The sequence below is a fragment of the Protopterus annectens genome, chromosome 7.part1 (genome assembly GCF_019279795.1).
Source record: "Protopterus annectens isolate FY-2018-M chromosome 7.part1, PAN1.0, whole genome shotgun sequence".
Taxonomy (NCBI): domain Eukaryota; kingdom Metazoa; phylum Chordata; order Ceratodontiformes; family Protopteridae; genus Protopterus; species Protopterus annectens.
In genome coordinates this window covers 326,664,619-326,692,618 of record NC_056740.1, presented here as the reverse complement: position 1 = coordinate 326,692,618, position 28,000 = coordinate 326,664,619, and the positions used below count along the sequence as shown (strand labels likewise).

General features: G+C 42.0%; 1 protein-coding gene across 1 annotated transcript in view; it reads right to left on the bottom strand.

Moving 5' to 3' along the window:
• Positions 1–223: 223 nt before the first annotated feature.
• Positions 224–28,000, bottom strand: part of QARS1 (glutaminyl-tRNA synthetase 1) — a 1,547,311-nt gene continuing 1,519,534 nt past the window's right edge. Inside the window, exon 24 of the mRNA XM_044078737.1 lies at positions 224–605. Within this exon, the coding sequence (XP_043934672.1) occupies positions 555–605 (51 nt within the window). The 3' untranslated portion in view covers positions 224–554. The remainder of the gene's footprint in view (positions 606–28,000) is intronic.

The following is a 28,000-nucleotide window of genomic DNA, read 5'->3' as shown; positions in this document are numbered from 1 at the left end:
GAAGCACTTGTGAATGCCACCAGGACAGTTCCAGTTGATACAGGGGTATTCAAGCAATTACGGCCATGTTGGCTGATACTGACTCAAAAAACATTTTCACTGAGCAGATGAGGTGCTGCCAAGATTTTCTGAAACGCTTTCTGGTGATTCAACTCAATGCAAAAAAAAAAGTAAGATATTTAAGCAACTCATTATTTATGGATACAACAATGTAGATGCAATGTAAAACAAACAGAAGCAACATAATAAATTTATTCCGTTTTGATGCAAATTCATTAAACATTATCTTAATTTTAATCCACGTAATGGCTGCCCACAGAGGTTTAATTTAAAATCAGCTAAAGACAAAGGCCACTGAAAGGTCGATTTGAGCCCTTTTAAAACAGTTTTTTCATGTGTAGCTGAAGCAAAAGCGTGACCTTTCAGCAATGGTGGTATTTTTTTCAGTTTCACTTTGCTGTGCACGGGTGAACTCTTCCTGAGGATTGAGCCAAATTCAGCATTTCAGAGTTGCTGAGGTATCCATTACAGAGAATGAGAAGGTCACAAACTATTCATATCTTTCCTGGGTCTTCCTTAAGGGTCACAGTGCGGTTAAACACCATCTGCAGCAGAAGACAAAGGAAAAGAATTATTAATGGTTACATGCGGCATATCAAAAATGCACTACACATTACAAAACAGAATTAGCACAGCTTTGATTCTCCCACCCAATTGCTTTTCAGCTTGGTCTTGTTCTGTTTTAAAGGAAAAACCTTATTGGACTATCACCTGCAGAGAACAAACAGGTAAATAATGTCTTAAAGATCATGTGCAACGATTTTTTGCTACCATTTCTTTTTACTGTAATTATTCTCTCATTAGGTAAAGTGAGCCTTATGATTATAAAATAAATAGATGTTACTTTAGTAACTTCAGTGGAGCTACGCTCATTAAGTATGGTAAACTGTTGATGTTTACTGTACACTGAGCAGTTGCCCAGTTGCTTCCTAATTCCATGTCACCTGACCTAGAATTCTAATGATGCAATTGTTATGATATGCAGTTCAACAGCCTGTAGTAGTTAGGTGCTTTCTGTAATCTGTACTACACTCAGACAATAAATCAACAAATAAATGCAGCTACATCCAAGTAAAAGCAAATTAGAACAGAATAAGATTCCTTGTAAAGTGTTTAAAGACTGGCATACAGTACAGTAACACAGACTGTAACAATAACAGTTGTCTATCATGGGATAATAAAAAGTATTATATATTTTACAAGGAATCTTATTCTGCTCTAATTTGTTTTTACTTGGTTATAACTTTTGGTGATTTATTGTCTCACTGATTGAAAGTGCCATTTTTTTCTGCTGAAATCTGTTAAAGACTACAGAAAACACCTAACGACTACAATACAAACTGTCACAGTGTACATCCTAACAACTGTATCATTACAATTCTAGATCAAGTGACATGGAATTAGGAAGTATCCGGATAGCTGCTCAGCCTACAGGAACCACAAACACAAGTTTACCATACTTAAGCATAGCTCCACTAAAGTAACTAAAGTAAAATGTTTATTTTATAATCAGAAAGACCACTTTACGTAATGAGACAAGCACTCTGTGCAACCTCCAGTTTCTACTGGAAATTTTGCCATGGACAGTGCACCCACAAACACATGCGAATCCCCTCTCCCCAAAAGACAGGTGAACAGGTTTACGCCTTATTCTTTTTCCTCCCTCTCCCAGCTCTATCAGCTGCTCATTAAAGTCAGGTCTCCTGTGCTTGTTAGGGCTTTATCCCCCTATGCCAAAGGAGCTGGCAGTTAGTTCTTATAATCTGCTGCCAGTGCCTCCTTCCTTTCCTCTTCCCTTCTGCTTCAGGATAATCCCAGTCACATCTCCTTCCTATTCTCCTGTGCACCAGTATCAAATACTTTCTTGTCTTTTCTAACCTAAAGTAAGAAGACGTCTAGGTCCTATAGCATTTGGTCCCATATCTTCTACCATCCTGCAGATCTTTCTTGTATCTTTCCTTTGAATTACTCCTACTAAATTGATGTAACTTTCTTTATATGGACTGCAGAGCTGCACACTGTATTTAAGCTACAGTCCGACTACGGCACCCTAGAGTGGAAACATTATCCCCACTATAATCTAGCAGCCAAGGAAACATCCAGGCATTCTGCTCGTTACTGTCATTACCTTCTTACTCTGTTCCTGGTAGTCAAATCCAGGTGTGATCGACAATCCAAGGTCCTTTTCAGGTTTTGCTACCATCAGTTTCACTTCCCCCCACTTCATACTTTATACCAGGATTGTTGTGTACCAAGTGCAGCACTTTGCATTTGTCTGCAAAAAAAAACATAACTGGCACTTTTAATCACAATTAAGTCTCTCCTAATCTTTCCATAGACTTTTCCCTGTATCCTTCACTGCTGCACCTTTGTACTGTGTGCACAGAGGTTGTTCCTGCTCTCTATTCCCTCAGATATATCTAAACAACTAAAAATACTGGATCTAGGACTGACCAGCATTTGCCACCGTGAATCACTTTATTACTTCATATTTTCCCTCTCACTACAATCCTCTGTGTCCTATCATTAACCACCCAGTTACTCAGTTTTAATTGTTGCTCCAGCTGCCAACTTCTGCTTTCCTATAAACCACTTGTATGAGAACAAGTCACAAGCCTTGATGAAATCCAAGTAGAATATATCGGTTGCACCCTCCCTTTCAAAAGTCACCCACAATCCAGTCAGAAAACTGGATCAAGTTTGAATCCATCAATCCACGAACCCATTTTGACTGCTGTCTTCTAGATTACTGCTCTCTAGAAATGCTGCCATCCTTAACCTCAGGATTCTCTTCATGACTCACTCTGTCACTGTTGTTAACAGGCTTGTCCCTCAGTCTTCTGGAAGGTCTATATTAGCCAGTTGTTGTTGGCTGTCTTTCGGCTTTTCCCGGTAAGGGGTCGCCACAGCGAAACTCCGGTCCGTCAATGACTGGCAGTAGATTTTTATGAAACGTCGAGGTGCCAGTTCGACACCCAGCCTTCAACGAAGGCATGCCCATTTACCCACGCATGTCTTTCGAACGCTACCCAACCACAGGGTGATTTGTTAAATATCTCAATCAGGGGTCAGCCAAGACACTGACTACATTTCTGAGAACTATGGAAGGTAGCCCATGTGGTCCTTATGATTTATCCATCTTAAGCAGCCAGCTCCCTTTGAATTTCATTTCCTTTACACAAGTGCAAGTCACTGTTCTCTCCATTCTACCCTGCCTCCACCCCAACAATGCATGTTCCCCTTGCTTTCTGCCATGAAAACTGAAGCAAAATATTCATTCAGTAGCTTTACATTTTGCCTTGACTTTAGTGATCTCTCAAGCTTCTCAGCCTGATCTCTACCCCTTCCTTTTGTTATGCAACTAAAAAAAGCTTTAGTCCTCCCTACCAATCCTTCTGCTAATTCTCTCTCATCTTTCACTACTGTGCACTCACCATCTTTATCTCTTTTTTGCTAGCCTCCTAGTTCTAAGCCTCCATTACCTCAGTACCACCCCCTTTCTACTTCTTTTAGACCTCCACTGTCTGTCCTAACTGCTAGCCTCACATTCCTGTGTGGCCACACTGGAAGAAGGGTGTGAAATCAAGATGTTACTAATTGAAAATAAGTCTTGATGCATGCCAAGCAGAAGGCCATTTTAGGTACGGACCTAGTTCCAGACAGATTGCGACTGATATCTGCATACTAGCTACTTAATCCTTTAATGGTGATTTGGCAAAAGCCTAGGGCTACACAAGACACCATCTGCTGACTCCCTTACCAAGCACTCAGAAAGCCACCATTCCCAGAGTAATGAGACAGGCTTCCTTCTTTACATGTGTTTAGTAAAACTCTGTGGCACTTAAAGCAGTGCTTTGCTCATAGGTTGGTACTAGGCTATCAACCCCAAGGGCCTATACAAGCCTAGCCATAACAATTCCCTGGCTATTTCTTCCCACACTATTTACTTCCCTGGACCCCTATCTAGCAGGGCGAATGACATGATCCCCGGGGTGAATTTCCTTTATCCCATCCAATCATTAAGGTTCCTTTTGAAAAGGGCCAAAGAGGCGCTCTGCTTGACATGTATCGGCAGTCTATTCCAGAGTCTGGGGAGTCTCTGGGTCAGGAACCTATCCCTCCAGCATGTTTTGTTTATTGTGATGACAAGGTTTAGATCCCTGGAGCTTGTGGCTCTGAGGGATTGGGATTTCTTTAAGTGTAGCATGTCCAACAGCTCTGGGTTTGACATGGCCTTGTATGTTAAGCGAACAAACCAATGTAGACCACCACAATCCTTCAATAAAACATTAATTTAATACGACAAGGTGAAATTCAACAAGCAGTTTTTAACACAGATAAGCGCTTTCGGGCTCTGCCCTTCTTCAGATAAAGTAAAAACAGTCTTAATCACATTTAAATACCTAATTCAAAACCATTTCCAACCAATCAAAATTTGTACTGCACCCTCCTGTCTTTGAGGGCGGGTTTCATAGGAACAAATTCATTTAGTCCTGGTGTCCTATGGGGCTAAAAGCTCAATTATCCACTTTGCTGCTTCTCTCTCAGTGGCATCTACTAAGCTACCCTTTCTTATACTAGGAAATACATTTGCAATAGCTCTAAATCTAAACTGATGGTCATTGTTTATTTCTATATGTTTATAAAGTGCATTGTGCATATTACTAGTTCTTATGCATGAAAGATGTTGCAAAATTCTAACTTTAAACATATTATTTGTTTTTCCCACGTAAAATGCTTTGCATTGCTGACACTCAGCTAAATAAATTATATTCTTTGTTCTACAATTGGCTTTTGCTTTAAAATAAAATAATTTCCCTGTTACTGGATGCTTGAAAACAGTCTCTTTATTAATACAGTGGTATGCCTTACACAGCCCACATGGTTTTATACCTACTTGACAAATGGAACTTTTCTTGTGATTACTCTTTTCTTGTGTTAAAATGTCTTTCAGATTTTTATTTCTTCTAAATCCAAATTTGGGTTCTATCCCTACTATTTCTTTTATTTTATCATCAGATAAAAGTATATGCCAATTTTTCTTGATGATGTCACATACACCATGTATATTACTACTATACGTGAATGTCATTCTATTAAATGCAAATTTATGGCCATGTTGCTCTTCTGATGAAATTGTCTTAAATGTAGATACAGATTTTCTATGTGTATTACCCTGACTTAATTCACTTGCTATTAACCTCTCATTGTAACCTCTATTTTTAAAAATATATTCCATATTCATCAATTCTTCCTCAAAATCACTATCTTTAGTACAGAGTCTTGAGGCTCTACTTACCTGACCCCTTATTATATTCTTATATGTATGTCTGGGGTGCATACTGTCATATGTAAGTAAATTATTTTTCCAGCGTTCTTTCCGAAACAAGGAAGTAACAAAGCCAGATCTTTCTTTTTTAATTCTGACATCCAGAAAATCTATAGCTTCATCTGAACATGTGAGAGAAAATTTGAAAAAAGTGGTGGTATGTTCCAAATATTCTATGAAAAGTACTAGTTCTCTCTTTTCCCCTTCCCATAAAATAAAAACATCGTCCACAAAACGTCTATAAAGAAATAGATGCTTTTTCCATCTGTTTTGGCCCCCTAGCACAAAACATCTCTCCCAAAATGATAAAACCAAATTTGCATATGTATTAGCACAGGGGGTGCCCATGGCTACCCCTTGTTTGTCTATATACATTGTTATTGCATATGAATACATTGTTAGATAGAACCAAATTCAAGCATTTTCTTATTGTAAATAATTTCCTATCATCTGATTCACCCATTTCTTTGCATAGTTCACAAACAGCATTCATGCCATATTAATTTTCTATCACTGTAAATAAGTTTACAACGTCTAAGGTGAACAATAATACTTCTTTTCCACATATATCAACGTTTTTTATGGCTTCCAAAAATTGTGTATCTTTCAAAATTTCTATTATTCTTGTTGTATATGGTTTTAAAGTATATTCTAACCAAATAGATAAATTTTCAGTTACCCATTTTCTACCTGAGACTATCGGTCTCAGTGGGGGATCTTTATAGTTTTTATGTAACTTGGGTAATGCTTTGAAAATGGGTGTTACTGGATATAAAATTAATAGAAATTCACTCAGATCTTGATCTATAATATTGTTATCCAACATACATACATATATATATATATATATATATATATATATATATATATATATATATATATATATAGACAAACACAGGGGGTAGCCATGGGCACCCCCCTGTGCTAATACATATGCAAATTTGGTTTTATCATTTTGGGAGAGATGTTTTGTGCTAGGGGGCCAAAACAGATGGAAAAAGCATCTATTTCTTTATAGACGTTTTGTGGACGATGTTTTTATTTTATGGGAAGGGGAAAAGAGAGAACTAGTACTTTTCATAGAATATTTGGAACATACCACCACTTTTTTCAAATTTTCTCTCACATGTTCAGATGAAGCTATAGATTTTCTGGATGTCAGAATTAAAAAAGAAAGATCTGGCTTTGTTACTTCCTTGTTCCGGAAAGAATGCTGGAAAAATAATTTACTTGCATATGACAGTATGCACCCCAGACATACATATAAGAATATAATAAGGGGTCAGGTAAGTAGAGCCTCAAGACTCTGTACTAAAGATAGTGATTTTGAGGAAGAATTGATGAATATGGAATATATTTTTAAAAATAGAGGTTACAATGAGAGGTTAATAGCAAGTGAATTAAGTCAGGGTAATACACACAGAAAATCTGTATCTACATTTAAGACAATTTCATCAGAAGAGCAACATGGCCATAAATTTGCATTTAATAGAATGACATTCACGTATAGTAGTATTATACATGGTGTATGTGACATCATCAAGAAAAATTGGCATATACTTTTATCTGATGATAAAATAAAAGAAATAGTAGGGATAGAACCCAAATTTGGATTTAGAAGAAATAAAAATCTGAAAGACATTTTAACACAAGAAAAGAGTAATCACAAGAAAAGTTCCATTTGTCAAGTAGGTACAAAACCATGTGGGCTATGTAAGGCATGCCACTGTATTACTAAAGAGACTGCTTTCAAGCATCCAGTAACAGGGAAATTATTTTATTTTAAAGTAAAAGCCAATTATAGAACAAAGAATACAATTTATTTAGCTGAGTGTCAGCAATGCAAAGCATTTTACGTGGGAAAAACAAATATGTTTAAAGTTAGAATTTTGCAACATCTTTCATGCATAAGAACTAGTAATATGCACAATGCACTTTATAAACATATAGAAATAAACAATGACCATCAGTTTAGATTTAGAGCTATTGCAAATGTATTTCCTAGTATAAGAAAGGGTAGCTTAGTAGATGCCACTGAGAGAGAAGAAGCAAAGTGGATAATTGAGCTTTTAGCCCATAGGACACCAGGACTAAATGAATTTGTTCCTATGAAACCCACCCTCAAAGACAGGAGGGTGCAGTACAAATTTTGATTGGTTGGAAATGGTTTTGAATTAGGTATTTAAATGTGATTGAGACTGTTTTTACTTTATCTGAAGAAGGGCAGAGCCCGAAAGCGCTTATCTGTTAAAAACTGCTTGTTGAATTTCACCTTGTCATATTAAATTAATGTTTTATTGAAGGATTGTGGTGGTCTACATTGGTTTGTTCGCTAAAGATTTTTTGTACTTTGTGGACCTTCAGTCAGTTTTCTCAACTTGTTTTCTTTGCTTGTATGTTAAGCAGAGATCGCCTTGGAGTAGACGATATGCGACAAGAGTACAGCTGTTTTCTTTTAAAGAGGTCAGCATAGGGCATCTGCTTTACGCCTGTGATTCTTTTAGTGAGGTATTTCTGCAACCTTTCCAGTTGTTGCAGATGTCTTGATAGGTACATATCAAACGGGGCGTTGCATTCTATAATGGGTCTAATGAGAGATGAGTACAGTGGGACAATGACCTCCTTTTTTCTGGATGAAAAGCCCTTAGTGATGAGGTGTGCCACATAGAAGGATTTCCTGACTGTTGTGGCGATGTGGTTATTGAAGGTGAGACCACTGTCCACCTGTGTCACTAAGTCTCTTATCACACTTTCGGTGTTTAGTGTACTGCCACCTATGTGGTAATTCACAGGTACATGTTTTTTCCCAAAGGGGATAACTATACATTTCTTGGCATTGAGCTTCAGCCCATGGCTCTGGCAACAAGCATCTGTTTCTGTAAGCCCTTTTGTAGAGTATCCACATCATTTGGGGATTCAATAATGGCTCCCAGTTTGCAGTCATTTGCAAACTTTGTTAGCCAGAGTCCCTTAGTGTTGGCCTGTACTTTAGAGAAATAGATGCCAAACAAGAGAGGTCCCAGAACTGAACCCTGAGGTACTCCACTTGTCTGGAGCTGGATTTGGAGTCCGCTACTTTTACAGTGTGGGTTCTGTCAGCAAGCCAGTTGGCAACTCATCGAGTGACGTAGGGATTAATGTCCAGCTTAGTAAGTTTATCTAGGATTCCAGCGTGGGGGATGGTGGCAAAGGCCTTGGCGAGGTCCAGATAGGCTGTGTAGACTGCCTTACCCTCTTCCACGGCTCTGGAGACTGATTTGAAGAAGTGGATCAGGTTCAGGAGACAAGATCGGCCCTTCACGAACCCAAACTGGCAACCTTAAAACACTGGACTCCACCCAATGTCTTTGTTTATAAGTTCCATGATAGTACGTTCCATGGCCTTGCAGATCAGGCTCGTCAGACTGATGGGGTGGTAGTTCCCAGGATCCAAGGTGGATCCCCCCTTGTGGAGTGGGATAAAAATAAGTTATGTACTCACCATAATGTTCCATCTGAGTAGGTAAACTTCATTTGTCAGAAACCTGTGGGTATCGGATATCAGATCCGAGCCGGCAGCTTCAAACAGCTAAGATCCGAGCTCCAAGCTCCTCTCCTTACCCATAATCCCCTGCCATCCCTCTCTGACCTCAGATCGAGTTTGCTATAGTAAAACAGCATATTACAACAAAGGATCACCTGCAACTCCTAACCTGGTGTTATCCGGAGAAAAGGACGAGGAATCCTTCTAGGACGCACTATAGGTTAGGGGGATGGAGGGGAGGGTTGGTTGCTGACAAATGAAGTTTACCTACTCAGATGGAATGTTATGGTGAGTACATAACTTCTTTATCTGAAGTAGTTAACTTCATTTGTCCATCAACCTGTGGGACAGAGTCCCCAGCTACCCAAACTTGGGGGTCCCTATGGAAGGATATTCCGGAGCACTGCAGAGCCGAAGGATGCTCTCCCTCTGGAAATTAGATCCAACTTGTAATGGTTAATGAAAGTATGGGATGAAGCCCAAGTGGCTGCTGAACAAATGTCGTCCAAGGAAACTCTGGAGCAAAAGGCAGCAGAAGTAGAGATCGATCGAGTAGAATGAGCGTGGACTCTTTCAGGTTCAGGTCTACCAGAACTCTTATATGCAAGAAGTATACATTGTGAAATCCATCGGGACAATGTAACTTTTGATACTGGTTTGCCCAAAGAGGGTCTTGCAAAGGATACAAAGAGTTGCTCAGACTGCCTATGTTCAGCGGTCCTGTGCAAGTAGAATCTCAATTGCCTATGTACGTCCAGAGAATGTAATTTGTATTCACCCTTGTTTTGATAATTTGGAAAGAAAACTGGTAAATTAATAGACTGATTAATATTGGGCTCAGAAGCAACTTTGGGTAGAAAGGAGGGATTGGCCCTGAGGGAGACTCTATCTTTATGGAAGACCAAGTAAGGTGGTTTGGCGCAAAGGGCTTGAAGCTCCGAAACCCTACTAGCCAAAGTGATAGCAATGAGAAAGGCCGTCTTCCAAGATAAGTATTTCAGATCCACCGAGGTTGCGGGTTCAAACGGAGGGCTGGTCAAGGACTGGAGCACAAGAGTTAAATCCCATGGAGGGACTGCGTCTTTCACCGGAGGTCTTAAGAGGAAGGTGCCTTTTAAGAAAGTCTTAAATAATTTGGAAGATGCTAAGGAACCGAGGTCACTTCCCACATGATAATGAGAAATTGCAGCTAACTGGACTTTGACCGTGGAAGAGCTAGCACCTTGGTCAAATAAGGTTGACAAAAATTCTAACACCGCTGGGATGGCAGCTGTAAAAGGATCCAAATTTCTATGCTCCGCCCAGATAGTAAAGAGTTTCCATTTGCTGTTATAAACCTTTCTCGTAGAAGGTTTATGAGCGGCCACTAAAATAGCCTTAACAGGGGACGAGATACCGGGAGTCCTAACTATTACTGGAACTGGATCAGCCAAGCAGTGAGCTTGTCCAGGTTCGGAGTTGGTAAACCCAATGGGTGAGAGATCAGATTCGGGGTGGGATCTAGAATCCATGGAGGATTCACTAGATGAGACCATAGACATGGGAACCATGTTTGATGAGGCCAGAATGGGGCTATGAGGATTACTCTGCTCCCCAACCGACGGGCTTTCTGCAAGAATTTTAGCATTAGGGGAAGAGGGGGATAAGCATAAAGTAGACCGGATGGCCAAACATGCACCAGAGCGTCTCTGGGGGATTCCCTTGGTGGGGGAATTAGAGCGAAGTAGTCGCTGCACTTTGCATTCAAAGGAGACGCGAAGAGATCGCAGCAAGGTTGACCCCACTTGAAGATTTGCTTCGCTATTCTCGGGTTCAGAGACCACTCGTACGGCTGGAGGATGGTTTGATTCAGTCTGCTAAGATGTTCGACCAACCCGGAATATGCGTCGCTATGAGAAAGCAGTTGGTGGAGATCGCCCATTCCCAAACTCTCATGGCCTCTCGTCAAAGTGGGTAGGATCTGGTTTACCCCTGTTTGTTGATATATCAGACCACGGACATGTCTGTCTGAATTGCAACTGTCCCCAAGTGAAGAAGGGCTTGGAGTGCTTGCAATGCCAAAAGCACCGCTCTCATCTCTAGGACATTGATATGCAATAAGGTCTCTGAATGGGTCCATGTGCCTTGGACGGTTCTGCCCATACAGTGTCCCCCCCACCCTAGGCAAGAAGCATCCGTGGTTAGAGGCGGGGACATAGAAAAGGGGCACCCTATCTGGAGGTCCGGTGATTGGAGCCACAAGAGCAGGGAATTCCTGCAAGCCCTGCTGAGGGGGATAGGTGCACTCAGCGGGCGTAGCAGGATGGACTATTGAACCTGCAAGGTCCACTGTAGTACTCTCATGTTCAAGTGCGCTAAAGGTAGCAGGTTGATCGTGGCCGCCATGAAACCTAGAGCCCTCAGAACAAATTCCGCTGGAGGAGCAGAGGATTGTAAAAGGGCCAGTATGTGGAGCTTCAGGGTACGAATCCGGTCCGGAGTTAAGAAGACTCTCAATAGGTTTGTGTCCAATCTGGCTCCTATGAAGTCTAAGATCTGGGTTGGATGAAGGGAAGATTTGTTGAGGTTGATTGTGATTCCCAGCCGAGAGGCCAGGTGGAGGAAGTAATCTCTGGCCGAACATAGTAGATGCCTGTTGGGGGCGGTCAGGAGCCAGTCGTCCAGGTAGGGAAAGACTTGTATACCCTGGAGTCTCAGGTGGGCCGCTACTACTGCCAAAACTTTGGTGAACACCCTGGGGGCTGTGGTGAGACCAAAGGGGAGGGCCCTGAACTGGTAGTGACTGACTCCTAGCCGGAAGCGGAGAAACCTTCTGGACCATCTGTCCATCAATATGTGGTAGTACGCATCCTTGAGGTCTATCGAGCACATCCAGTCATTCTCCTGCACGAGGGGGAGAATGGATTGAATGGTGACCATCCGGAACTTTTCTTTGGCCACTGACATGTTTAGTAAGGTCGAGGATTGGCCTTAAGTCCCCCGTCTTTTTTGGGACCAGAAAGAACCTGGAGTAGAAGCCCTATCCGGACTGGTCTTGGGGGACGCGCTGGATCGCTCTTTTTTCTAGCAGCTGCTTTATTTCTGCGGCTGCCACCTCCCTTTGATTGGGTGGGACATTGGGGAGGCTCCGGGGTCTGGGCAGGGGATTCAGAAAGGGGATTTTGTAACCTCTGGATATGATTTGAAGCACCCAGCGATCTGTTGTAATGGACTCCCAAACTGCTAGGTGCCTCGAAAAACACCCCCGACTGCCTCCAGAGTGGAACAGTCGGGTAACCCTTCAGGGCTGCTGCGTGGGCAGATCTGAAAAGAGTTCTCTCGACCCGAAATTCTTCGGCCCCCTCTGCCTCTGGGCCGGTGTCCACCTTGTCCTCCTCTGCCTCTGAAGAACGACGGGTCCGGAGCGAAACGGGACTGTTGAGACTTCCGGAACCACATCTTCTTCTGTCCCCTTTGTTTCCTGGAGAAGGACCTCTGGGGCGCCGAGAAGCGGACTCCAACGGCAGACAACGTCTTCCTCGCTCTGGACCAGCGTGTCGCAGACGGTCTTGCCAAAAAGCGAAGAACCGTCAAAAGGGGCATTTGCGAAGGACGCCTTGAAGGGTTCCGCAAAGTCGCAGAGGCGGAGCCAAGCATGTCATCTCAAAACAACGCCTGCTCCACTAGCTCTAGTGGCTCCTTCCGTAGCATGGGAGAGGAGCCGCATAGAAGTGTTCGAGATGGACTTGAGAGTGGCCATTCGAGCTGAGAACACCTTCTTGTCCTCAGCCGACATGGACTCTGGGGGCGACCCGGCGTATTCCTTGATGAGATCCCACTGGAGTCGTATGACGTGTGCCATATAGTTCAGTGACCTCACCGGGAAGGTAGCTAAAGTGAACATCTGCTTCCCCAGGCAGTCCATCGTTCGACACTCCTTGTCGGGAGGATGGACCGAGGAACTCTCCTGGGCTAGTTCCCTCTTGGTGGCAGCCGCCACCAACATGGCATCTACTGGAGCACCCTTGCTCCATACCACCTTATCAGTGGGGGGGGGGGCTAAGGATTTTATCCGGCCTCTTTGGAATGGGCTCAACAATGTCCGGTTCCTTCCATGCCCTGGTAGTGATGAGATCTACCAGGGGATCGGCGGGAGGGGACACCCAAGAGGTAGATGAGCCTGCGTCAAATGCCTCCAGGAACAGACTCATCCGAGGAAGGCTTTTGGGCTGACCACCCTCTCTAATTTGAAGCATTTCCATAATGTCTCCGAAGGAGACGTCCTCGGGGGGGGTGACCTTGGGGAACATTCCCCTTCTTCTAAGTCCGTGTCTTCTGTCAAAGACTCAGGTGAGTCCAAGTGCCTCCTCTTGCACTTATGTTTGTGAGGGATGTCCTCGGGGGGGCTGTCCAAAGAGGCCTCACCAACCACATCTTGTTCCTCTAAGGGAACCACCTGGGACGTAGGCGCAGGCTGTCCCTGGGGCCGGGTGATGGAAGGTAGGCCCGTCTGAGAGAGAGTGCAGGGTTGATCCGTAGTCAGAGCCTGGGGCCTGGAATCCCTTGACAATACCCTCTCCACTACATTGAACGCTGAGGGAGAACTGCTCTCTCTAGGATTCGAGAGCAGCCCCCTCGGATCTGATGTGTGGATCGGGGCCGGCACCGAAGCAATCGGATCCGAAGGGCCAGTATGCTCCGACCGAGACGGAGCCGAAGACATACTGACCCCCCTGGATCCAAAGCTCAGCTCTCAGCTCTGACAGCTCGGATCCAAAAAGGGACCCGACAAACTCGAGGGTGCGGTCAGAGCCTAAGTACGAAGCACTATCGGCGCCGAACCTCCCCCGGCTCCTATGTAACCCAGATCCGAAGGCTCCGAACCCCGAAAGTGGGTCGGAGAAGGAGCAATCTGGGCGAAAAAGGGGGTTGAGCCCCCCCCCAGAGGGGGGGGGGGAAGGCATGAGCACTCCCATCTGCAGCTGGGCCTGGAGGAACCTACGCATCATCTGGTCCATATCTGCATCGGACAAGCTTCGGGTGGACCTAGAGGAGGCCAAGGCGGGCCAGGAGTGCCGCCTCGATGACCTCGAAGGTGACCGGGTCTCCTCCTCCGGCTCCGGTGAGAAACGAGGTGAATGGAGCCGGGAAGGAGAAGGCCCAAAAGCCCTGGGAGAAGCAGCTTGTTTAGCAGAGGAGGAAGACTCAGCCCGCCGCTTCTGGTGTCTTTCCTTCTTCTTCTCCCGCCTAGCATCCCTCTCCTCCTGGCCTAAGGTGGGAGGATGAGTCCCGGCCAGTGGAGCAGGGGTGGAAGGGGGCACTGCCACGGCAGGTGCCACCAAGGGAGAGGAGGTCGAAGCCGAATCCGGGGGCAAAAGTCCCGCCAGAATCAGCTTCGATCTCCTGTCCTTTAGAGCCCTGGGGTTGAAGGCTGCACAAACAGTGCAGCCTGAGGAAAGGTGGTCAACCCCAAGGCAAATAACACAGAGTGTGGCCATCCGCCAGGGATAGCTTATGGCCACACTTGGTGCATTTAGAGAAAAAGTTTTTTTGGGCCTCAGACATAGTTAAACTAAAAAACAACACAAGGCCCAACACACATGCCTTCACACACATGGGGAGGAATGAACTACACTAAAAATTAACCAAATAACAATATTAAAGCTAAAGGGTTTTTAATACAAGGGCAACACACAAAACAACAAGCAATATTACACTACAGAAAAAATAGAAAAGCAATATTTTTCTCACAGAACGACTAACTCCCACGCCTGGAACTCATTCAAAGCTGTTGAGTCAACCGCGGCAAACGAGATCTGAGGTCAGAGAGAGATGGTAGAGGATTATGGGTAAGGGGAGGAGCTTGGAGCTCGGATCTTAGCTGTTTGAAGCTGCTGGCTCGGATCCGATATGGATCCAATACCCACAGGTTGATGGACAAATGAAGTTAACTACTTCAGATCTGCAGTTGTGCGTCCACTCAGTGGGCATAAAGTCTGAGGTGAGGGTATGATAAAACATGACACTCAGATGAGGTGCCAGTTCATTTTGTAGTTCATGTAGTAGACAGCCCGGGATGTCATCTGGTCCCATGGATGCTGTATTCTTAGCTTTGGAGACTGCGTTTGTTACCTGTGTGGCCATTACTTCCGGAATTTGGCAATCTTCCAGTATTGAGATGAGCCATTTAGGGGGTGAGAGGGGGGTGAAGTTGGCAATGAATCGATCTGCCAGGATACTGGCAATATCCTTGGGATCAGTATATTTAATGCCATTCTGTTGTAGCTCACAGCAGATCTGAGCATTGCCATTTAGATTCTTGACATAGTTATAGAATGCCTTGTGGTTGTCTGGAATCTTTGGCAATTTTATTTTCGTAACTAGCTTTGGAGGATTTTATGAGGGCTCTCAGCTTCTTCCTGAGGCTGGTAAGGGAGTTTTTTGCATCCTGGGATTTTCCTCTTTTCTGCAACAGTTTCTTCCTTTTGTTGTAAAGTTTGTTTATGGCATGGGACCACTAGATTGGCTTCCTTTTTTGGAGGAGAGCATCTTGGTTCTATTTGGGATGGCACGATTCATGCATGAGTGGATGTGCTCGTACAGTGCCTTAGTGTAGGACTCAGCAGTCGAACTTTCAGTTCCCGTCTGCATAGGTGTCATTAAGTTTGTAACGTCTGACTTGAGTAGCATGAAGTTGGCTTTAGAGAAGTTTTTTATGGAGGTTTCCTTACTGGGGTTGGGTGTTAAGGGTGATTAGCTTATGGTCTGACCTGACCAACGAGGGGGTGACCATAGGTGTGGAGCATCAATTTCCCATGTTGGTAATGACCAGGTCTAGGATACTGGAGCCCCTGCTGGGACTATGGATTAGTTGATCCAGGGCATTGGAATTTATGAATTCCAAGAACAGTTGGGCAAAGGTGTTGGTACATGAGTAGTTATCCCAGTTAATAGCAGGGTAGTTGAAATCACCCAGTATTAGGGTATTTGGTAGTATATTAATATTTTCCAGTATGTTTAGAAAGGTGTAGTGAGAATCATGGGGCATGGTGGGGGATCTGTAGCAAGCTACAATTTGGGTTGCAGTCTTACCTAGTGTTAGTTGCACCTGGAGAATTTCAGACACATTGTGTTGGGCAACTAACCTGGTGGTGTGAATATCCTTGTTGAATACTGACACTCCTCCACCTTTAGTGTTTCGATCCTGGTTTGGTGGCCGAAAAGTGTGGTAAGAGTTGTAACCTGGTACTGCAGGGGTGCTCTCTGGAGCCTTGAACCAGGTCTCAGTTACTGCACAGATATCGATGTTCTCCATTTTTAGGAATGCCTCGAGAGAGTGCATTTTGAGGTTTAGATTTCGAGCATTGAGTAGCATTACCTTCAGATTTTGCATACTTGTACCTGTTACGGTGGTGGTTTTGTCCTTTGAACTTTGCCTAAAAAAGGCACTATAGGGGTGGCAAGAGCCTTAGCCAGTAACTTGAATCCCACGGGTAACGGGTGCAGACCATCTCTGGCAAAGCATCGTGGTCTGTCGATCATGTCGTCCCAGGCAAACAGATACTGGATCCCCTATGAATGACACCAGAAGCTTAGCCAATTGTTGAAGTCAATCATCTTGTCCTAATATTGTGGTATCACTCTGGGCGAAGGCAGGATGCTACTCAGGGCTAGGGTCATACCTGCCTGGGCCACATGATCCAAGAGCTCTTCCATGTCTCTCTTCATGTAGTCCAGGGAGGTACGTCTCAAGTCATTCACTCCAACATGGACAATGACAGAGTCATATTTGTACTTGTTATGGATACCCTTGAGTGCATGAGTTATGTGGCGGATCCTGGCACCCGACAGGCAGCTCACTGTAATTTTCTCCTTGTTCAGCCTGGTGAGTGGGACATCAGTGTGCCTGACTATAAAGTCACCTATGACTAAAGTGTTAGGTATGTTGTCTTGCCTTAGGGGCTGTTGCTGGGTGGCACACTGGTGTTGTGAGCTATGTGACACTTTGGTTGTGATTGGTGTTCGTTTGTGTTTCAGCTTCAGAGGTCCTTGTTGCTTGGGCAGGTTACAGTTAAGGGCCTCCGCATATGTGGATTTAGTGTTGCTATGTGTGGGTATTGGTGGTGTGAGTTTAGAAGGGCTATGTGTTGCTTGAGGTGTTGTGCGGGTGTTAACCTTCTCCTCTTGTGCTGTGCTCCTTTATCAAGCAAAAGAGAGTGCTAGCGCAGGTCTTGGCTTTGTGACCTGGAGAACAAATGAACACAGATGGCTTAGGAAATTTAGATAGGGGAAAGTGGGACTGTTTCAATGACAAACATCAGGCTTGAGATACAAAGAGAAACCGGGATGCCCATGGGCTAAATATGGTCTCATAACAGTGTGTGTAATGTCCTGACATTTACCAACAGAGAACTGGCGTGTCCTTGAATATATTACCTTCAAAGCAGCAATGCTGCATTAAAGCTGAATGGTGTTAATCTAAACTGCAGACCTACTAAGTACAGCCCTCAAGGACAGATCAGTTGCTCTTGTCCTATGTTTGTGCACTTTTTACAGGTAAATCCTGACCAGGTACAGCACATGTAAAGCATGATGGGCTCTTGAAAACAGGAAAGGACAATGCTGACACCACTTTTGGGAGAAATATGAGTAAGATCAAAGGGAAAGCCTACAATTAAGAGCTTAAAGCACTGATACCTATACTTAAAAGGGGATACCTACCAAGAGAAGTACTGCCCATGAGACAAACAAGAGCTGCTTAACTAACAGGTTCAGAGAATGGGTGAAACCCATCAATGATGAAGCTAAGGTCCCTTGCATAACAACTGTTTTTTTAAATGTAAGAAATGATGCAGAACTCTTCTAAAGGGCTGCTTAACCAGCCATGCCCTCCACTAGGATATGGTGGACAAAGATGTCAGACATATGCACCCTGACCATTGAAAAACTGATTTTCAAGTCACACAGATGTTAAACACAGGTCAGGTCACCTGCAAATTTATTGACTAATGCAGCAGAGGAACCCTCATCATACAAACGGAGAACAACTTCTTGGTCTCATGAGTGAAAGCTGCCTCGGTGGCATCATCAATCACCTCTAACATCCCAGCGGGGAAGGTCTTCTGAAAGCAAGAGATTTCAAGGACACAAGACACTAACTCGGAACTGGGTATTTAAAAAACAAAAAAAAAACAAAAAAAGAAATCTTTATTAAATTATCACATATGACACAGGCAATCTTACATTTATATAAGTGAAAATAAACCACACAGACACAATTTCAGTTGCAAACATTATACATTACAAACCATGTTGACACAACTGTAGCTGCAAACATTATACATCACTTAATGTACCCAGTCTTTGGGAAATATTACATACATCATTCATATCCTGCCTTCTTTTAAACTTTGTAACTCGTCTGCATGTATTGACCCACAATTCCAATTTTTTTCCTATGTAATTTGCTCCTACCCTTTTCTAAAGATTCCAATTCCAGTTGTTTTCTCTCTCTTACTATCATTACTGCTTCTAGTAAAGTTGGTTTAGACTGAGTTCCATTTGTTATTAACTGCTCTTTTGACAGCCACCATAATTAGACTCGGCAAGGCCTTACTATGTTCTAGGCAATTTTGATTCTACATCATAGCTCAAAAAATCATTTCCTAAGTCACCCCAATCTGCTCACCCATTATCTCGGACAGAGCAGTCTGTAGGGAATATTTAAATTCTGCCAATATATTGTACTCCTAGAAAATATGTTCCCAGTTGCTTTTTTCTGCCCCATCACACTCCAACATTTGCGGTCTTCCTAAAGAAAAATTCTATGGAGTCTACTTGAGGTATAAAAATAACTATGTAAATGCTTCCAAGCAAAGATCCTAAACCATCTAGACTTTGTTGCATATTTGGGAGATAAATATATAGTCCTATTTTTTCTTTGTGAACTGGTTAGATAATCTCTCTGCCCAATCCTTTGTAACCTCCTCTGATTTATTCTTATAGTTATCATGCAATACTTTATATGCACTACATTATATTAAAAACTCTACCAGTGCTGGTCTTTTATTTAGGGCCCCCTATTTCTTTCTCTTTGCCTATACTGTGATATGAATCCTTGATAGGTAAAGCAATCTCTAACATGCAGTCCAAATAAGTTCTAGGTATCTTCCCATTCTATTTCCTTTCCCACTCTAGTTATTTGCTCCCAATACATTGGGTCCTTTGCCAGTTTTCACCAATAAACTGTATGCATCCCTAATGGCAATTTTCCCTATCAGCAGAGTCTCCTTTCTCCATCTCTGTGTTGGCTTAGTTCTTAAAATACTTGCTGCTACTTTATGAATATAATTTTCTGCATGATTGTTGTTATTCTCCTTAAAGGTCTGCATCCAAAATCCCTGTATCTCACTGTTTCTTGAGCTTCCCCCTATTTCATCATCTCTTTCCACTTTGAATTATAGTTTCTGTTTGTGCTATGTATAGGAGCCTTAAATGTATTGCTCCGAAATGCCCTTTCAAATCAGTTAATCCCAGTCTGCCTTGTTCTATTGGAAGAATAAGCTTATCCCACTTGACTCTTGCTGTCTTCTCTTCCCAGATAAACTCCTTCACCTCTTTATTAGTTGCTATCCAGAACTTCTCCTCTGATTGATAAAAATATGCCTGACTAGTGTACAAGACTAAAGGGACTAAAACATTTTAACTGCTGGTATCTTACTATTGATATCCATATAACAGAGCTTCCATTTTCTCATTATCTTTTTAGTCTCTTCCCACATATCCTTAGTTGTCACACCAGAGTCATTTTTAATCCATATTCCTAAATACTTCATTTTATCATGTCCCCATAAATACAGATAATGCAGAACCAATTCGTGGGTGGGTACATAATTTACCACTATTGCCTTTGTTTTGGCTTCATTGGTTTTGTATCCCGAAAAAATATGAAACAAGTCTCAAAATATTGCGCAACACTGTAATGACCTTTTCTAGTTTTGTCAGGTATAAAACAATATCTGCAAATACAGCCAGCTTTTCTTGACTACCATACCAATTATATCCTTGAATTTCTGAGTCCCTTATTTTTTTGCCAATGGTTCTAATTACAGGTTCATTGGAGGTTACTAGGCTAGCGGCCTTACAGCCTTTATAAGCAGAGCCATTGCCCCAATTGTCCTTGGTTAGACAGACGTGCTTTACAGATCAGCACCTACTAATGCAAATAACAAGGGGGAGAGAGAGACCCCTGCCCGATTCCTCTGCTCAAGCAGAAATTATAAGAGGACCTACCCATTTTAATTTTTGCCTCTGATCCCTCATATATCCTCCTAATCAACCTTATAATTTTATCAGGGAACACAAATGCTTCTATTAGTCTGCTCATAATGTCCCACCTTACTCTGTCAAATGCTTTCTCTGCATCAAGACCCACCAACAACAGTGGTATTTTCTTACATTCTGGTTCCCTCTGGATCATCGGTGTTATGTTAATGTTGTCAAATGTCTGCCACCATTCCACAAAACCACACTGATTCATATCTATCAATTTTGGCATCACTTTTGCTATTCTTTTAGCCATTATAGAAGAAAACACTTTATAATTATGGTTCAGTATTGAAATGGGCCTGTATGAAGCTGGATCTGATGGATTTTCACCCTCTTTAGGTATTACAGTTACCACCACTTTCTTCCAGGATGTTGGTACTTCTCTTAAAATACTGTTAAAACAAAACCTTCCAGATCTTTATCAGTTTTTTCTTCCTAGCTTCCAAATTTCCACAGGAATACCATCTATTCCTGGGGACTTTCCTGTAGACTGGTTATACATCACCATTTTTATCTAATCTCCTCATATCCTAACTGTTAGTAATTGAGCCTCGTCTACCTCTAACCAAATTCCAGTCCCTACCTATAAGAAATATTCCCAGAATTTTCTTAAGCTCCATTATAGCAGATTTCAGTGGAATATAAATACCAGTGTAATCCTCCTCCCTTGCCAGTAGCCCCTTAGTACTACAAATCTACCATTACTGTCTCTTTTTATCCTCTTCTTTCACTACTGGATCTCTTCTTGCAATTAATACAATTAATACAAGTACACCTATCTTCCTTTAGGTTCATAGGTAGGTACTAGGCTATTGGTCCTAGGGCCTATATAAGCCTAGCCAAATGGTACCCTGGCTTTTGCCACCCAAGAAAATTATTTTCCTGTGCCCCTGTCAAGCAGAGCCACAGAAGTAATCCCTGGGGTGAATTTCCTATCTCCCATCCAATCATCAAGATTTTTCTTGAAGAGTGCTAATGAGGACCTTTGTTTGATATAGATAGGTAGTTTGTTCCAGAGTATGGGAAGTTTCTGAGATAGGAATCTATCCCTCCAGCATGTTCTGTTTATTGTGGTGACAAGGTTTAGGTCCCTATAGCGTTTAGCTCTGAGGGATTGGGATTTCTTTACGTGGAGCAAGTCCAACAGCTCTGGGTTTGACATAGCTTTGTATGTTAGGCAGAGATCACCTCTGAGTAGGCGATATGCGACAGAGTAAAGATGGAGTTTTTTGAGACTGTCTGCGTAGGGCATCTGTTTGAGGCCGGTAATCCTCTTTGTGAGGTATTTCTGTGGTCTTTCCAGTTGTTGTAGATGTCTTGTGAGGTACATACCAAAAGGGGCGTTGTACTCTATAATGGGTCTAATGAGTGATGAGTAGAGGGGAACAATGACCTCTTTTTTCCTGGCTGAGAAACCTTTTATGATGAGGTGTGCCACGTAGAAGGATTTCCTGACTACTGTGGGGATGTGATTATCAAAGGAGAGACTACTGTCCACCTGTGTCTTAAGGTCTCTTATCACACTTTCGGTGTTAAGTAGACTACCGCCTATGTGGTAGTTCATGGTTACAGAGTTTTTACCAAAAGGGATGACAATGCACTTTTTGGCATTGAGCTTGAGGCCATGGCTTTGACACCAGGCATCTGTCTCAATGAGGCCCTTTTGTAGTATGTCCACATAGTTAGGAGATTTGATTATGGCTCCTAGTTTGCAGTCATCTGTGAACTTTGTTAGCCAAAGACCTTCTGTGTTAGCCTGTACTTCAGAGAAGTAGATACCAAACAGGAGAGGACCTAGGACTGAACCTTGTGGGATTTAGAGTCTGCTACTTTCACAGTGTGGGTTCGGTCAGTGAGCCAGTTGGCAACCCATCTTGTGACATAGGGATTTATACCTAGTTTAGTGAGTTTGTCTATAATTCCAGAGTGGGGGATGGTGTCGAAAGCCTTGGCGAGATCTAGACAGGCTGTGTGCACCACCTTACCCTCATCTACAGCTTTGGTGACTGCTTCAAAGAAGTCTATCAGGTTTAGGAGACATGATCTGCCTTTTACAAACCCGAACTGGGTAGGGTCCAGAGTTTGGAGATTACCAATGTCATTGTTTATAAGTTCCATGATGATACACTCCATAGCCTTGCAGACCAGGCTCGTCAGGCTAATGAGGTGGTAGTTCCTGGGGTCCGTGGGTGCTCCCCCTTTGTGGAATGGGATAACTGTTGCTGTGCGCCATTCAGTGGGCACAAAGCCTGAGGTGAGGCTATGATTGAACATGGTACTTAGGTGGGGTACCAGTTCGTTCATGTAGAACGCAGCCTGGGATGTTGTCAGGTCCCATGGATGCTGTGTTCTTGGCTTTGGAGAGGGTGTTTTTTACCTCTGCAGCCGTGATTACAGGTACTTTGCATTCTTCCGGTATAGAGATGGGCCCTTTAGAGGATGAGAGAGGGGTAAAGTTAGCACTGAACCTATCTGCCAGGATGTTGGCAATATCAGTTGGTTCTGTATATTTAGTGCCATTGTGCTGTAACTCAGAGCAGATCTGAGTATTGCCATTGAGATTCTTGACATAGCTACAGAATGCTTTGTGGTTGTCTTTAGAATCAGTGGCGATTTTGTTTTTGTAACTAGCTTTGGAGGATTTTATGAGTGATATCAGCTTCTTACTGAGGCTGAGCATGGAGTTCCTCCAATAATGGGATTTTACTCTTATTTGCAACAGTTTCTTTCTTCTGTTGTAGAGTTTGTTTACAGCAAGGGACCCCCAGATTGGCTTCCTTTTTTTTGGAGGATAGCATCTTGGTTCTGTTAGGGATTGCACAATTCATGAACTCGTGTAAGTGCGTATAAAGTGCAACTGTATAGGATTCAGCAGTCGTATCTCTACTGTCCATCAGCATGGGTGTTGTGAAGTTTGCCACTTCTGTCTTAAGAAGTATTTTGCTAACCATCCTGAAAACCTTTATCAAATTCACATGTTCAGTTCTTTCAAAGTGCTTCTCCTGTAGCATAGCTATTTACACTCTACATTTTTAATGTAGTTAACTAGTCTTTCTTTTTTGCATTTACCTGTGAGACCATTAACGTTTAAAGACATTACAGAAAGCACCATATTATTGAAAAATATTCCCGCCTTTTATGTACAACAGCTTTTTTGTTAAATGCCTAGTTCCTGCTTTTGTGTTACATGCACGTACTGTTGGCAGGTTAATCTTTTATACAGTTGTTCCTTGTCATCTCCGTTTGAGCCCATGTCACATCTTACAGAACGTTTTGTTTTACTGAAAACCCTCAAACAAAAATACAAACACACCTCCAACACCCCCCCCCCAAAACCTTTTAACTTGGACAAAACTATGTACATCTTCAAATATTGAAGTTCGATAATCCTAATAGGAATGAATGTTCCAAGCTGACAGCCACACACACAGATTTGAGATTACCCAATAGAAAGGTAATCCATGCTAAGAAGCATGGTATAGCCTGTGAATCTATTAAGTGCTGTTTGGGGTTGTCTTATCTTTACAGCTTTCTCAGCTGAGAAAAACACTTGAATGCTTTCAGAAAATATTTTCTCCAAGCCATTTCTCTATCAGGTTTGTCTGCTAGATACGTGAAAACCAGACATAAAACTGCCAAACATATCCTTGTTTACTACAATAAAGCCTTACAGTATTCAATATTCTTTTTAATTTACTTACTTTCTCTTAAAACATGTTACTAGATTAAGCTAATGGCCTTAACAGAGTCATTCCCCTATGCAAGAATGAGAAAAAGTACACTGATTTTACTTTTGTCGTGCTCTTTTAACCAGACTTTTTTTTACATTGCAGTGCCTACATTTGTTAAAATTGAACAAGGAGGAAAAAAAAACAGGAGCACCTATTTACATTAGTATCCCCATTACATTTATAAATAACTGAAAAAAATACTTTATAACATGCAAAACAAAAAAAACTGCACTATCAAAATAATACTATTAAGAAAGAAATTTGTTTTATTTGCAGTAAACTTTCTCCCTTCTCTTCCCCTCTCCTGAGTATTGTTCCTAACATTAATCAAAGTATGGCATATGCATCAGAATCCCCTACAAGTTTAACAAAGATAAAAAAAGTCCAATATTTATAGATTTTCTTGTTCAGCCATGTTTCACAAATATTACTGCTTTGCAATCCCATATCTGTCTGTCCATTTTCCAAGTTATTGATTTTATTCTCCAAACATTCATGACATAAAGATAGGGCATATGCTTTATAGCCCTACAAGTTTAACAAAATCCAAGACCGTCCAACATTTCCAGATTCTCTTGGTCTATTTATGTTCATCTCCATCTCCCAAACCTGGTCTCTGCTTCATTTCCAACTTACTCTTGATTCTTCTAGTCAACTCTTGTGTTTTCCCTCTCTCAAGCATTTTCCACTGAAACGCCGGAAAAAGTTTAACTTACACAGTCTCTATGTGTTCTTTATTACCAAAACAACAAGAAGCAGAATCTCCTGTTTCACAGCTCACTTTTTGTTGGATAAACTTTTGTATTTCTTCCTTAGCATGTACTTCATCGAAAAATTATTTTGTTCCTCCAGGGAAAAATATTTTGAAGATAGCTGGTTATACCAGTTTGAATCTCAAGCCTGCTTCTCAACATTCCCTGAAGAGTGGAACACATTTACTCCTCTTCTGACTGGTGGACAAGGAGTAGCCATTCTTCACAAACACACTGCAGTCTCCCACTTTTAGTACTTTTTCCATCTGCCAGTCTCCCACTTTTAGTACTTTTTCCGTCTGCCACAGTTTTGTCAGAATCGACTCTTTCTGCTGGTAAGATTGCATATTTACTACTGAAGTTCTAGGTAGTTTTCTCATAGCCAGGTTTGGCGCATACACATGATGTGCCCTTTCAATTAACAATTCCTGTTGTGGAATACCAGTCCGGTTGCTTATTTGTGGTTTAACAAAATTAATACAGTCTGCTCTTTCCAGTTTCTTGGGGACAGCAGAAAATCTCGGGGTTTTCCCCATGTGCTCTGTCCGCTAATTCTATTATTTTTTGAAACATTTCTTCTTGTGCAGTTTCATATTTAGTCAGCCTTTCCTTCATTTCGACCTCTGAGTTTTGCAGTTTTATCATCTTATCTGAATATCTGTTTAAAGCTTCTTCCATTTTTTCCAGACTTTTATTGTTTGAGTTGGTATACTCCATCAGTGTTTCATTTATTTTAGTCATGTCTATGTGCAGTTGCCTTATACTTTCCTTTAGATTACTGGAAGTCATGTCTTGAGCTTGCAGCTGTAGTATTCTCAATTGGGTTTTTTAATCACCTTTTGCAGCTGATTTTCCTTCATCTGTATTATTTTTCCTGGCATCCAGGCATTGCACTTACTAGCCAGTTTCTGAAATCTACCCAGATCCCCTGGTTTTCTCTGCTACGTTTCTGCTTTCTCAAAGTGCAGCCATCTTGGAAGTCAACTTGAAACTGGGTATTGGCTCAACTAAATATCTGTTCCCCAGTTTGTGATGGGCTATAAATTCTGAACTAAGAAGGACCTTTCTGCCTTAACCCATGCCCTTTTTGCCACCAGGGAGAAACAAAAGGGGCAACAAGGATGAGCTTCAATCTTTTTTGTCAAAAATAAGTACTATACAGTAGAATATGTGGGAACAATGAAAGGAATACTGGAATATTCGCTACCAAAAAAGTAAGGGAATGCATCCACCAATGAAATTTTCCTCTATCCAGCTGAATCAAGAAAAAACATGCAGAGCACTGCAGTTTCCTGAATGGTAAACAGGCTGACTTCTAGGGTGATCTGTTTGCAAAAAATCTTGTGTAGATAGGATTCACAAACCCTCAGTTCCAAGAAAAGAAAAAGAGCTGTGACTCAAAGGCTATCAACATACCTGCTTCTGTGGGTATGTGAACAGTTGTAAGAATATAGACCCTGTCTACAACCCATTACTAAACAGTATCAATTATATATATTAGGGATTGCATCAACAAACACTGTCCATAGCTTCAGTTTATGAGCAGTCAATTCCTCTAGGAAACCACCTGCCTTGAACCACAGACAAGTACATGTGGGCTCACTTAGTAGTGAAGCATCCACCAGAACCTGCAAATGGTTCTAATATAAAAAAGTGGGAGGCAATTGAAGAACACTGATACCACACTGTCAAATACAACACTTGCAACCTCATGTAGGAAAATGAAGCACAAAGATTGCTGGCAAAATTGAGCCCAAAAGATATAGGAGGATCAAAGTATGGTTCTTATACTGTGCTTTCACCCTGGATATCAAAGACATTATCTGACGGGCCATGTCTTTGCACAAGAATGACAAACAATACACAGTATCAAACTCTGGTCTACAAAAATGCAATCCTGTAAGCCACGCTCATAACTATTGACCTGCAGCCACAACAGCACCTTGAAGGAGGAGCCAAATTTCGCATCTGCTACCAGAGCTATCACTCTGGCAAATATTATAGGTGCAAAGATAAGGCCAAAAGGCAACAGTTTGTGTTTAATATGTGTGGTACAGTTGTACTTTTACTTCATAATACTTGGTTCTTGACAGGGGTGCCTTCTGTGCAGAGTCTGCATGATGTTCTCCCACAGCCAAAAAATATGCTTTAGGTGAAATGGCAATATTTCAAACTGCAGTAGGGATGTATGCCACATATGCTACCTAAACAGGTAATGGAAGAATGAATTAATGCATTTATAAAGTGACAGCATCTTAAAGTTCTTGGGACTATATAGCAAGGATAAGGTATAGGATATTGTGTCAACTAGTAAGGAAACTTATCTATTCCAGGTCGTTCACATTAACGTAGTCAAGGAAGTGTTGGGCACGCTTTCCAGTTGTAGTGATGCATGGATATGATCTCTTGGATAGCCACTACCTGGAGCCAGATGCATCAGATATGCTTGCAGTAAGGTTCTGAGGTTCAAGATGGCACATACTTTGGATCTCTTCAGAAATAAGCAGCAGCAACAGTACAAACTCTATGACTCTTATGTGTTATGAAGAACCGCCAGTCTGTCTAACCCTTTGGGAACACAGAGGTGGGCCAATGTGCTACAAGACAAATCCATCTATGACCTTGTCAATAACTCATTAGTCTTTGGTGATGGTTCACCAAGCTAGGAAATCTTTGAAAATGACCCCTGAGTGAACAATCCTCTTGGATGGGACTGTGATCGCTGGGCCAGCAGGCTCAATTTTTCTGGGTAACATCGCACACAAGTAGCAATATTCCAACTGGGAGAATGTATCCCCGGGTAAAAATCCGCAAAAAATGCAATGCACACAAATGTCCAGGGATCATAAACCAGGCAGGTGAACAGGTAGAGTCTTTTCCTAATAATACAAAGACAAACTGAATCAAGTATTATCCCACTGTTAAAAGAAAACGGCTTTATTGCAATTGATAAGCGCTTTCATGGGAATACCTCCCACTTCATTAGACCATAAAAACAAAATGCAAATACTTCCTTTTATAGAAAAAACAGCTACTTAACAGTCACCAATTAAGAACCAATCAATTCTACTTCTTAAAGACACATTGTACACTCTCCCATTCACGATAAATTACAGGAAGCCAGTGCAAACTCACAATGTAATATTGCTCTAAAATCATTCTTGCTATCAGAATTTTGTGTGCACATATAACAACTAATTTATAACAGCTAAAAATATTTATTAAACGTTTAAATGAATAAATAAAATATATAAAACATTCATATATACAATATTATGACAATTAATATTCTTGTAAA